The sequence below is a fragment of the Plutella xylostella genome, chromosome 4, assembly GCF_932276165.1.
Source record: "Plutella xylostella chromosome 4, ilPluXylo3.1, whole genome shotgun sequence".
Lineage (NCBI taxonomy): Eukaryota > Metazoa > Arthropoda > Insecta > Lepidoptera > Plutellidae > Plutella > Plutella xylostella.
In genome coordinates this window covers 3,200,374-3,213,791 of record NC_063984.1, presented here as the reverse complement: position 1 = coordinate 3,213,791, position 13,418 = coordinate 3,200,374, and the positions used below count along the sequence as shown (strand labels likewise).

General features: G+C 38.5%; 2 protein-coding genes across 2 annotated transcripts; both read right to left on the bottom strand.

Annotated features, from left to right (window-relative positions):
* Positions 1–1,621: 1,621 nt before the first annotated feature.
* On the bottom strand, positions 1,622–2,877 carry LOC125491005. Its single transcript, XM_048631766.1, has 2 exons — positions 2,735–2,877; positions 1,622–2,065 (listed from the first exon to the last, which is right to left on the bottom strand). The coding sequence occupies exons 1-2, from the start codon at positions 2,838–2,840 to the stop codon at positions 1,896–1,898; spliced, it is 276 nt and encodes a 91-aa protein (XP_048487723.1). The 5' UTR covers positions 2,841–2,877; the 3' UTR covers positions 1,622–1,895.
* Positions 2,878–4,876: 1,999 nt separating this feature from the next.
* Positions 4,877–11,498, bottom strand: LOC105393767 (general transcription factor 3C polypeptide 5). The gene is made up of 8 exons (XM_048631720.1): positions 11,243–11,498; positions 10,754–10,961; positions 10,013–10,130; positions 9,617–9,896; positions 9,189–9,399; positions 8,097–8,263; positions 7,372–7,551; positions 4,877–5,102 (listed from the first exon to the last, which is right to left on the bottom strand). Exons 1-8 carry the CDS (start codon positions 11,369–11,371, stop codon positions 5,016–5,018), a joined length of 1,380 nt encoding a protein of 459 aa, XP_048487677.1. The 5' UTR covers positions 11,372–11,498; the 3' UTR covers positions 4,877–5,015.
* Positions 11,499–13,418: the final 1,920 nt, after the last annotated feature.

The window sequence follows — 13,418 nt, the reverse complement described above, 5'->3', positions numbered from 1 at the left end:
ATTTATAAAACTACTGCTTTAAGTACGAAATGGTCTCGCAGTTTAATTTCGTTCAAGATGCGACGGCTAATCTTATCTTATAGGTTGAAGTGTATAACTTTGCTAACTATGTACAAACATATACTTACCTAATATGGAGAATACCAACCATGGGCTTTAAATTTTTGGACGTTTGCGATGAGTCTAAAGCGTCAATTATCTCTTTGTACACAATCCGATATGTCTCGGTTGGAGCGCCCTCTAATCCCTCTATCCGCATGCGAAGTAGTTTCATTTTGTAATACATCGACCCAAAGAAAACCAAACGGGGCATTTGACTGAGATTCACCCCTAACACGATGAAAACCCGCACAAAGTCTGACATAAGATTATGGAACGTCAATTCCGTCTTAAAAATTATTATTGCAATGATCGTGCCCAATATTTTTTTGACAAAAACACAAATCATTATGAAATTGTGCCAGTATTTTATGTTGTTCAATTCTTTTGTGCCAAAACCAATGTGTACATCGATCTTATCGAAACTCTCATCGCTCTCGTTTTTGATATTAAATATTTAACTGTTGTAGAGAACCGAGATGGAATATTCCACCGCCATGAAGAATATCCTCCAGATGTGAGTGTCCTCGGACGTACTGTACTGATAGGCACTATGCCCCAAGCAGCATAACATTACACTGAAGCAGTAAAGATTAATAATTATCCCTTCCCAACCGGTCCGTTTTATAAAATTGTAGCCAAAAATTGTGTGCCAAATAAATATGGATCTAAAATGCTCCTGGATCTTTGAGCGTTTTTTTGCAAAGGGAGTGGTAAGTTCCTTAATGTGAGGCTTCACGTGTATTACATTCATAATGGAGAGATGTTCGATAGTGACTAGACTTCTGCCTTCAAAAAGTAAGCTATGAACGCATGTGTCGTGACGAAACTAATTATTCACTCAACATGGTAACAGCAAGTAACATTACTTTAATATACTTAACTGCACTCAGATAAATTAACTATATTCAAAAACTACGGTCATTTGAGTGAAAGAAAGAGTTTACCGGATTAACTTTTAATATAAGTAATAATAAGTAGTTTACATTGGTGTCTGTTATGGATTTATACAAAAAAGTGATTTTTAAATACGCTTTGACATAACACATACATACTCAATTACTCACCCAAGGGCGTACCCAGGTAGGAGCAGGGGGGGGCTGCTGCCCCCCCTAGAAGATAAAATTTACGTAAATTACGTACGTACGGAACAGGTATTTGCTGCCCCCTCCCCCCCCCCCCCCCCTAGCTGAAATCCTGGGTACGCCTACACTTGTACTCACCACTGTAATCCCCGAAGGTCACCTTTGACTACCCACATGTAGGTATACATAGAGTGTGCATAGTATATATCTTAATTCTAGATATGTACTGTACAAACCCTATGTGCATTGTATTTATTGACCTATCACGTGAGTACAAATGTACAGCGTAAAGCGGACTACCCACACACCCTAGGTTTTCTCACGATATTTTATTTTATCGTAAGAGTAAGTATGTGGTATAATTTAAAAATGACTTTAATAATTTTGGGATTCATATATTATTCATGTTTCACACAAATTAAACAAGGCAGGAGGAGGCCGGCGGCCAATGACATCATGGCTGCAAAATCTACGCCAGTGGTTCCAGCTGAGCACTGGAGAATTGTTCCGTGCGGCGGCCTCCAAGACGGAAATCAGCAGGATGATTGCCAACCTTCGATAGGAGACGGCAACAGAAGAAGAATAAATATTAAAAATAGGTTTTTTATGTATACTTATCTCAGAAACTATATTGTTCTAGTATAGAGGAAAAAAACTTCTGAAACGTTCTCTGCCCATTCGTGCCCACTAATCCGCGGTATGATCTCCTCGTCAATACAAGTCGGAGAACTGTATGAGCACGATGAGGTAGGTGGTGCAGAGACTCAGCAGGCTCACGGGCAGCGTCAGGTCCACAGGCAGCAGCCGCCACACGCTGCAGCGGAGCGGGCGCAGCTGCAGGTAGCGCAGGAACCCCTCCGCCGAGCCGCGGTCATTGATTCCTACAATGAAAACAATAGATTGATAAATATGAAGACTGCAGATCCTGGTGAACTCCGAAGGGTGTAGTGTCACCGGTCGCGAGCGTGCGAGCCTCCCGATTTACATACATTTGCTGCTTTTTCGTAGTAAGGTAATGAGTTAAATAAGTGAACATACATACTTTATATGCTCACGACTGTAATACCCGAAGGGGTATTCAGAGGTGACTCGCATTCGCTGTACTTACATAGGTATGAGATAGGTCGTGAGCCGTATCGCCGTTTTTGAATGAGTACCATTCACTGAAGTTGTCAGGTAAGTGGGCAACACGACTGTCAGATGTTTTCAAGCTCCCCGAAGGCCTCTGACTAGGCTTAACGACTGCTGCCGAAGCAGCAACCGGGACCCACGGCTTAACGTTCCGACAGAAGCACGGAAGTGTCCACAAAAGAACCACTTGAAATCGGTCACCCATCCAATGGCTGACCATGTGTTGCTTAACCTCAGTGAACAGTTACGATCACTGAAACCAGCTCGACTATGTACGCTTAATTAGTAAACACTATGTTTAATATTGTATATTGGAGGCAGTGTTATAGAGCAGGCAAAAGTGTGACTGCTAATTACCCCACTGGAAAAACAATAAATATGAAGAATTTATTTAAGAATAATAAATCAAATACACTCACCCTTATTATCGTCGTATAAGTAGTTGGTTAGAGAAATCTTGATTTTGTCTATTTCGTTTGCAATCATTTCTGTAATGACGCCCGGCAGACACGGCAACATGCCCATTTGGATGATTTCTATCGCCACGAATATCAGAAACCAGATCGGGATCTACAATACAAGTCGGTACCTATATTTTAAGCTAAGTACTATTCAGTTTATAGGTTGACTGTACTTATACAAAAAAGCATAGAACGACTTCATAGACATTTAGGAAGAAAAAAAGTCTGTTCGAAAGTCACAAGTGCATAAAGGTGGCCCGCCGCCGCCGCTGAAACGCAGAGGACTGCGCGGCCACGCTATTGTTACTCTTGAAGTCCTCATGGTCATGGAATCCTTTATTCCTCGCCGTGAAAACGATTAATTATTTCAAAACCATAGCATTTAAGTAGGTAAGTATTAAGTTCATATTATTAACAATTCTTACCGCGAAATCTTTTATACACCAGAGTATTTGGTGGATATGGAACATTATTTTCGGAACAGAACACACCAGGTTGAGGAACAACTGAAACCAATTAGAACCACTTGGTGTAGGTACTCTATCTATTCTATACAAAATAGTCTCCTATAAAAAATTAAGCCAAATTCCGTGCACGACGCGACGCGACTGCTTATCTCGTTGAGTCAACTAACCGCGCAGGAGTTTATAATAGTATAAACTTTACTACTTAACTGTATTTTCATCATCATCATCAGCCTATAGCAGTCCAATGCTGGACGTAGGCCTCTCCCAAAGCACGCCACTGGATGCGATCTTTAGCTTTCCGCATCCAATCATAACCAGCCACCTTTCGCAAGTCGTCACCCCATCTAGCCGGAGGGCGTCCCACACTACGTTTGCCTAGTCGCGGCCTCCACTCCAGAACAGAACTTTATTACAAGTAATAATAATAAGGATAATACAAACCATAGGCTTTAAATTTTTTGACGTAGGTGATGAGTCTAAAGCATCAATTATCTCTTTATACACAATCCGATATGTCTCCTGCTTCCCCAGCCGGCCCTCTATCCGCATCCGAAGTAGTTTCATTTTGTAATACAGCGACCCAAAGAAAACCAAACGGGGCATCTGACTTAGATCCGACCCTATCATGAGGAAAACCCGCACAAATTCTGACATAAGATAACGAAATGTTAATTCAACCTTAAAAACCATTATTGCACAGATTGTGCTCAATATTCTTTTCATAAAAACACTAATAATTATGAAATTGTGCCAGTATTTTATGTTGTTAAATTCTTTTGTGGCAAAACCAATATGTACGTCGATGTTATCGAAACTATCATCGCTCTCGTTTTTTATATTAAATATGTAACTGTTGTAGAGAACCGAGATGGAATATTCTATCGCCATGAAAAAACTCATCCAGGTGTAAGTGTACCCAGAGGTGCAGAAATCATAGGCACTATACCCCAAGCAGCAAAACATTACACTGAAGCAGTACAGATTAATAATTATCCCTTCCCCACCGGTCCGTTTTATAAAATTGTAGCCAAAAATTGCGTGCCAAATAAATATGGATCTAAATTGCTCCTGGATCATTGAGCGATTTTTTACTTTGTACTTTGGCTTGGTGACTTCCTTAATGTCAGGCTTTACTTGTATTACATTCATAGTGTTGATATTTTCGACTGTGACTAACCTTTACCTTCGAAAAGTAAACTATGCATGTCTCATGACTACTCCAACTAATTATTCACTCAACAACAGCAAATGTATTATTACTTTGATGCTTAGATAAACTGCACTCAGATAAATTACGAAACAAAACCTTCAAAAACCTGGGTCGGTCACTAGGGCGGTTTTTATAAAAACCGCCCTAGTATACTTTATTTAATAAGCTATTTGAAAATCCCGCATAATTTTCTTAATGAGTCTTGGAAAACAAATAAAATAATACTTAGGTACTTACCTGAGATTTAAAAGAAATCTTCGAATCTATAGGCAAACAGATTTTGCGACACGATTTCAAAATATCTCTGTTCATATAATTTTCCCACTATTCTTAATACACGCATACACATACAAAAATATCGCTCTACATAAAAAGGTAGTGCGCGCAGCAGGGTCTTAGGTTAGTTAAAATAAATCAAAGCAGTTAAACAAAAACATAAATAATGTATTTGTCTCAATATACACAATAACACATCACAAACCGCCTTTTCTTAATTGACGGTAGGTAGGTATGTTAGTTTGACAAGGTACAAAAGTGTGTGGCTACTTATGAAGCTGACTGACTAGTTAGAGCTGGCGTCGTGATTGTGGGCGGCGCTGGTGGCGCCCTCCTCTGCGTCCGACATCTGCTCGTCACCGCTACTCGTTCTCTGAAAATAAAAGGCTCAGATTATTTTTTATCTTCATCCTAGACTTATTTTTATTTAGGATCCGCCTGATCTTTAAGAAATGAGGTATACCTCAGGAGTTCCTTGCCCCTATTCATCTCCAAGGTGCGTATTTTTCGTACGGAAAGTAGTTTGATGTACATCCTCACTTAATTAGCTCGTCGGGAGAACGGAAGGACGACAAAGTCGGCCACAGATTGGGGGCCTAGAGACGATTGTAGAGCTGTTAGCAGATCACCTGCTGCTCAGTTGACATCAGCAAGATTGACAAAAATTGTGGACAATAAGTGGCGTCAAAGGACCGACCACATACACTTTGCATATTTTTTGGCACGTGGAGGCAATTTATTTAACACAATTATTTGCAAGCGGAGATCACATTGCTAAATAATAATAATAATAATTATAATAATAATTTATTTGCCAATATTTGGGTTACAATTAAATTAGTAAGATATATTAGATACGTTACAAGTTGGCTATTTCATTTATAGGTGACATAAAAGGTGACAGCCATTGCCTATAATAGGAATAGACCTGTGCTATAGACACTGGCTTCCACTCCCCAGGAACTAGCAGCCATATATGACTTATTATAACAGAATTGTGGTGTCTTAGGCTTAAATAGTATACACAGAAATATATTGATTATATTTAAGGTTTAAGATTAGATTTACTTAGTTACACAAGATTATTAACATTAAACAATTCATGAATTAATTAATTACATATGTTAAATAAAGCTAATGGCTCTTTATTCATGTGAATGTTTGTGTATGTGAGTGTGTGTGTATATGTGTGTGAGTGTGTGGGTGTATATATGTGTGAGTATGTGTGTGTGTGTGTGTGTGTGTGTGTGTGTGTGAGTATAGATGTATGTTAAATAGATAGAAAACTGTGTTGGAATTGGACAAATGGGTGATTTAGGTAGGTGGATGAAGAAAACACTCAGTTTTGGAGTAGTTTAGAGTTAACAGCCATTTTCGTACAGTTATTTTAGCTATGTGTGTATTTAGGTGATGAATTTGAATTTCGCGATGAATGGACAACATTTCATTTTCTTTACCCTATATTTTTATTAGTTATTCGAAAAGTTTATAGAAAATTAGTGGACCCGTATTTTTTTATTTTGTATATACATAAATTTTTGCATGTTATTTTTAACTTTAAAGTTAATTATTTTAAAACCGGAAGTGAAGTCACATATTAGGCTCAATTTTTATTTTTGTCTATTGCTTGAGTCTCGAAAAAAAACATAAATGACACTGACAAGTGACATTTAAACTTTGTTTACATGCCAACCAACAAATGGGTCATTTTCAAATGACCTTGATATTTCTGATGATGGAAAGTAGGTACTTATCATGTAAAAAAATAAGCAGAAGCATTTTTTCAGCTGTGTAGGCGGTGGCATGCTCTGGGACATATTATATAGAGGTCATCTCTTAATAATAAATAAAAAAAATAGTCAGAAAGTGTCAGAACAGAATTAATGAAAATGACCCAAATAAACAACAACGTCACGATAAAACGTCAACGTCAATCAAAAATGAAAGTGACAGTTTCTTTGTTTTTAAATCTATAGGCTTTGATCATCAAAATGCATCGCACCTGATGCATGACGTCATCAGCACTTTTTTACTATTTTATGATTTTCTCGAAAATGATACATCCAAAAAATACAAAAACATTTTTTTTGTGGCCTTTAGAGCTAAATCTCGAAATGGTTTTCGATTTATAGCAGCTTTAGTTTTTTAAAATGTTGTCCATTCTATTATATAAGGTTGGGCCGAGGTGGCAGAAAAAGTTATGTAAAAATGTTGTCTTAAAAACTTTTCTTGTCACAATTAGGTTATTGCGTCTTTTATCTGCGTCTTCATGATTGAAGGGAGAACTCTGGTGTTGTTTCATTAAAATCTGTAGAATAAATAATTGGCGAACAGTCAACACTTGGCAGTACTCATACAGTGACTCGGTAGGAAAACGAAAGCTCTTAAATGTTGCTACTTTGAGAACTGCGCGCTGAGCTCGCTCAAGAGGTAGGAGGTGCGTCTTGTACGTGCCACCCCAGACATTAATGCAGTATGTTATAAGGGACTGACAGAGGGCAAAGTAAACCATCTTCATGGTGTTTGAATCAGCAACATGTCGCAGTTTTTTGAAAATAAACATCAGTTTTCTAATTCTATTTGCTAAAAGGTTAATATGAGGACGGAATGTGAGATTGCGCATTGTAGCGTAGGTAACTCACCTCAAACTTGTGGTCGACGTTCTGGTCGTGTATCATCTGTTGCGCGTACCGTACGATGTGATGCCTCGCGGCGGCGGCGGCATGCGGCGCGAGCCAGCCGCGCGCGCGGTGGCACAGGTACCCGGCCGCCGGCTTCTCGGCCAAGAGCTCTTCCACCTCGGGGAGCTTTATGTCGCAGAACTGGGGTGGGGAAGAGATATATGAGTTTGAGTTAAATGGCGACGACTACCGTAAAGCGGGATAAATAATAATAATTCGTCTAGCCTTCACTTTCAACTGGAATTTTAACCCGCTTCCACAACACAAAATATGTAGGTTAAGAATTTGTGTGTATGCAGCGCATCCAAAAAAAAAATGATCTTTTCCTCTTAGCGTGACGGTTACAAGCACTAGAGCTGGACTAGCGTAACAAATACCAGTAAAAAGCAATGCAAAAGAAGTATGCATAAGATCTGGGCAGACACTTTGATTTCAACCCTTCGATAGCAGCCCGCCCTACATGCACAAACATAGCTCCCAACAGCCCTCCCAATTTATTACAAATACTATAAGCGCAATACACAGAACATGTATGGAACCGAAGCAATTTAATGAAATCCTACATCGCGGTATAAAAAAAATTCTGTAATACAAAGCCTGTTCTGTATATTTCTATTCTCCATACACAGAAAGACAGACAGTTACTTTAGCATTTATAATATTTGTTAGGATTACAGCTCCCTCACCTGATAGAACACCTGTCTCTGCATCATCATGACCCCCGGGCGGAAGATGACGCTGCCCTCGTGCACTATCTCCTCGTCAGCGTCGCCGCGGCCGATGTGCCACACGCGGTCCGCCTTGCGGTAGTTGACCAGGTGCGAGCGGATCGACACCACCTTGTCTAGCCCCGCTGTAGGGAATATAGCAGCTTTAGTATGATGTATGTAGTATGTATGTCGCAGGCATCTGGTTTAATCTCCTGTTTGATTGAACCACTAGCCCGTTCATTGGATGGCGCTATTCAGTTGTATGACTAAAGGACAACTCGTCGTTGATTGTAACGTTCGACGTCTTGACTGAACGTCATTCAGCGAAGTCGTTGAATGGGATATAGTATAGCAACTTTGTAATGTCTGGTTAGGGTGAATATGACCAGACAAGAGTCAACAAAAAGACTATGTTACAAAGCTCTTATCTCACAAATTAACTAAACAATAACAATAAACGTACCTTCATATTGTTGTTCATAATTATCCAGTTTCGCCACAATTTTTTCTCTGAAACTATCCGCCCGCGGCGTAATAATAGGTAAATCCATGTTGTCACCCCATTTTAACAAAAATTACGCACTTTATAGCTAATTTATTTGCAAAAAACTAACAATATAGGTGCTTTTTGTGTCAGCTGTTAGCTGTTAGACGCCATATTTGTTTTGTTCACCACCTGACTGATTTTAAGTCAGCTAACTAGTTGGACGTTTTGTGACGCTTGTGCAATCAACGTTCGGCCTAGTCATACAACTAAGCAGCGTCATCCAATGAACGGGCTAGCGGTTCAATCAAACAGGAGATTAAACCAGATGCCTGCGACATGTACATCACCAGGGTACACCGACCGTATTGTTGAAAGTGTTGAAAAAAAGGGTTAAGCCCATGGGCTAAGATATAACATATTGCACACATAGGCTTCGGCTTAGTATACCCATTTTGCAACACCCTGTATAAGGAGCAGATAATGAGGAGGCTCTCTGTTTAACTAAGTAGATAACAAACTTAATACTATCAGAAAATACTATGTTTCCGGGCCAACTACAATAATACACAAAAATAACCTACCTGCAGTGCCTACTCTGAAGTCCAGCGTCTGGTAGAACCTGGCGGCAGGCTCCTTGCGGGGATCATACCCGAAGCGCACCCACAGCGCGCGCCACGGCCCGTCGAACATGTAGAACGCTACGGCAGGTATCAGCAGCTTCAGGTTCTGCTTCTTGATCTTAGTGTGGAAGGTGAGAGCGTTCATGGACCATATGGGACGCTCGTCGAATTTCTGTGAAAGTGTTTGGTCTTGTAGGTTGGGGAATAGGGTTCACATAAACTTGAATGCTAGGCACTTATAATATTCATGATACAGTTTACAAAAATATAGTGTATAGTATTAGGTATACACAGGGGTGTACTGTTCTCTAACATATTGATAAATTTTGGTACCAATACATTGGTTGTTGTAGATATTTGGTCTTCAGTGAGATCAGAAAACAGATTACCTTTCTGACTAGCTCCAGATCTTTAGCAAGAGCTGTAGTAGCTTCTGTCCTAGCCTTGACATTACGAAGTTGCTGCTCTGACGGGGCCGACGGAAAGTCATCTGTCAAATTGAACCGCACTGGAGAACTTGCACGAACAATCCGTTTCTTTGTAGTATAGACCTCATCATGCTCCGTCTCTCGCAGCCCCGGGGTCTTCCTATAGAATGTGTATTTGTATGGAATTGCCCGGTCATAACGTGTGAAATAAGTCGGCAGTACAAATGGAAATTCTAGGTTCCTGAAAAAAAAAGTTTTAGATTACTTTGATAGCCAATATAAAGTATTTTTTCTCAATTGATGTTATCTTCAATATGATTCCTACACTGTGTTTATTATTAGGTTTTCAAATCGTACCTGTTAAGAAATTCCAGTCCATCTAATCCTGATGGCAGAATATCTTCCAACACACAGCGAGGCTTACTGCCCTCTGCACCATCATTGTGAACTGGCAGATATTGGAAGTCACCCATTGCTGAAATACAAATAAATATAAAGTTTTTATTTATATTTCTCATAAATAGTATGATTAACACACACAGCCTGAAATAGTTCACTGCAGGATGTAGGTTATACCTATTTCAAGACTAGGGGGTTTTTGCCAATCTACATTCTTACAGGCACCTTGTAAATAATAATATACAGTGTGTTATTTTTGGGACCCGACAAACTTTAAGGGTGGATTCTACGAGTAATTTCATCAAGAAAAAACCCCCATATGTGGGGTCAAATCTCAATGTTCTAGAGGGGTCTAAGTAACTTAAATTAGATTTTCTTCTTCTTTTAGAAATTCATATCTTGAGATTTAAACGCCTTCCGGACATGAAATAAAATGCTTTTATCCACAAAAAAGTCATCTCTATCCAATAAAAATATCCACAACTGCTTAAAAGTTACATATAAAAAGTTTAAAGCAACTTTAAAATTTCCGCCATTTCTAGAATATTGAGATTTAACCCCAGATACCGGTATTTTTTTCTCAATGAAATTACTTGTAGAATCCACCCTTAAAGTTTGTCGGGTCTGAAAAACAACACACTGTATATAGATAGATATATAAATAAACAATTGAATAACCTTTGCTTTAATATGACTTACCATCAAACTTATAAATTCTGTTGACTCTCCCCACTACTGCAGTAGAAGTAACTTCCCTTTCTATTTTATCATTAACTTTCTTCTTCTTTATTTTCACTCTAATAATGACACCAGCTGTCTTTTTAGTGTCAGCAAATATTTTGTTTATGTATGGATTCTCTGGCTGAAAGCTTAGTCCGAGACGTTTTTTGTTTGTATTCTCGTTTACCTGTTATCAGTTGAAAAGTTTTGTTAAAATAACAGACTTATAATAAATTTGTATGGTGAAAAGGGTGCATGTACAAGAAAGATAGAGAGAAGTAGTTATATTAAGGCCCTGTTCCACAATGTCTGGTTAGTGGCTACTTGTGAGATAAAATACAAGCTGTCACTCTCTGTTATTATATTTTTGACAGTGACAGCATGTATTTTATCTCACAAGTAGCCACTAACCCGACATTGTGGAACAGGGCCTAAGCAAAATATAAATTAAGTTAGCAATAAACAAACCGTAGATATACTCTTGATTCCGCCCAAACATTGCACAGCCCTCTGCTCATTTTGAACAATACCAGGAAACAAAACGCACACCAAATTCCGGTCACATATATCTACATCACTTTTATCTGGTGTCATCATTCTATTTGTTAACTTTTATTCAGTTTTAATACATAAATAGTCAATAATCACAATCAAAACAAATACTAAAACAGATGCTCACGAGTTTATAGGTTATAATTTGTGACAATGACACTGACAGCGACAAACAGATAGACATAGACTACTAATTCACAGATCATTTATTTTTACAAAATAAGCAATAAACTCGTGCTAATAAAAATCGGCTATCGGAAAAGGAACATTAAAGAAACTGGACCTTCTCATTAGAAAAGTAGAGCTACTTATGTTCCATGGACTGCCCCCGTATTTTGTAACTTTTTGAGAGTTAGCAACCGGTGATAATTGGTATCAACTTAGAGACTTAAACCGAAAACACCAAAAATCTTAGTGAAAGAAATATGCAAGAAGCCTACCAATATATTCTTACATTTAACATAAACGTTTGTGAAATCAGATAAGTCAGTAAAAAGTTATTAATTAATAATGCTCTAAGTTGTCAGCCATTTTATACCAACCAACCCCACTCGGAGTTACATAATACGGGGGCTGGACTGCCTACTAGGCTGCGGTGCGCCACGACCACGTGACCAATAAACCAACCAATGTGGCCTCACTCACCCTAGTCACCCTTCGACCATGCACTCACCTTAACAAGGTGAGTATGATATAGTATTTTGCGCAATTTTACAAACATCCTACAAAAACTCTTTGTAGGTATTTCGTTCAATTATTTATTTCGCAAAACAGCGAATAACAGATGGTGTTCTCGGGTCTTGGTTGAGTTGAGTGTACCCGAAGAACACAACTCTGACGAAAAGTGGCTGCAGCAATGCACTTACCTGAACCTGCCTACCCAGGCGCGGATCCACCCATATGGGCAAGGTGGGCATGCCCATCACCTAAATGACTTGCCATATGAAACCACGGGATTTTATAATTTAGTTATAATGAGATGATTTCCTGGAAATCCATAAAATTTTCTGTCATGTCTTCAAGAGTATGTGTTACAGCATACGGCCAAAGTCACTCCCCAATTTTGACACTCTGGCGATTGCGTGCGTTTGTGGAAAAAAACAATAGCAAAATTATACGACTTGTGTAAATTTGTTGGGGTATTTATTAACAATTTATAGAGGAGCCTTCACATAATAATAATTCAAAATTTTGCGGCACTTTTTTTTAAATGATTGCGCGTTGAGATATAACCGAAAAAACAGAATTAAAAAATAACTTTTTTGTATCTAAAAATAATGTTAGCTGTAAGTTGTTAGTAGGAAATAAAATAAGCCATAGTTGAAATTTTGCACGTTTTACGTATACTATGTGAAGGATCCCAAACAATATTAGTATTTAAAAAAACTGGCCAAGAGCATGTAGGACACGCGCATGAAAGGGTTCCGTTGCCCTAAGAGACCCATCTTTCATTCTTTTCTTAGACCGCTTGACACAAATAAAACCATACATTACCATTTAGTTATACAATTTGTTGTTTTTCGAACCCGACAAACTTTAAGGGTGTATTCTACGAGTGATTTCATCGGTACGTCGCCGTCGAGGCAGTCATAAATTATTGAAGTTCTAAACATACCTAACGGAGCTCATGTAAGTTGATTTCATTTATAATCGGAACTCTTTCACTCAATGGATTGCTACCTGAGCTGCGGCGCTCAGTTAGGTGTGTTTTAAACTTTAAATAATTTTTGACTACCTCGATGTAGTGATACGGTTTTGGTATCATTGTTTAGCTTATTTCAAATACCTTTTAATAAATACATAAAAATACCATCAAAGGGGGGCTATTTTCCAAGTTATTTAAGTAAATATAATTTTTTCTGTTTTTTTGTCAAAAAAACTAGATTGGGTGCTTGTAACTTATTTTATGTAACTTTTTAGCAGTTGTGCATATTTTTATTGGATAGAGATGACTTTTTGCGGATAAAATCATTTTATTTCATGTCCGTAAGGCGTTTAAATCTCGAGATATGATTTTTTATGAAAACTAAGTAAGGTCAGGTGGGGTAAGAGGGACGCTGGGGTAAGAGTAACAGTGGCTATTAAAACGAAA

Bases quoted from the DNA above. Each gene is read 5' to 3' on its own strand.
- LOC125491005 (XM_048631766.1), bottom strand. From the start codon at position 2,840: ATGGGCATGTTGCCGTGTCTGCCGGGCGTCATTACAGAAATGATTGCA. The intron at 2,066-2,734 runs GTGAGTGTATTT...TTTTCATTGTAG, and splicing joins CTTATACGACGATAATAAGG to GAATCAATGACCGCGGCTCG.
- LOC105393767 (XM_048631720.1), bottom strand. From the start codon at position 11,371: ATGATGACACCAGATAAAAGTGATGTAGATATATGTGACCGGAATTTG. The intron at 9,400-9,616 runs GTAATCTGTTTT...ACACTTTCACAG, and splicing joins ATCTGGAGCTAGTCAGAAAG to AAATTCGACGAGCGTCCCAT. The intron at 7,552-8,096 runs GTGAGGGAGCTG...TCCCCACCCCAG, and splicing joins AGAGACAGGTGTTCTATCAG to TTCTGCGACATAAAGCTCCC.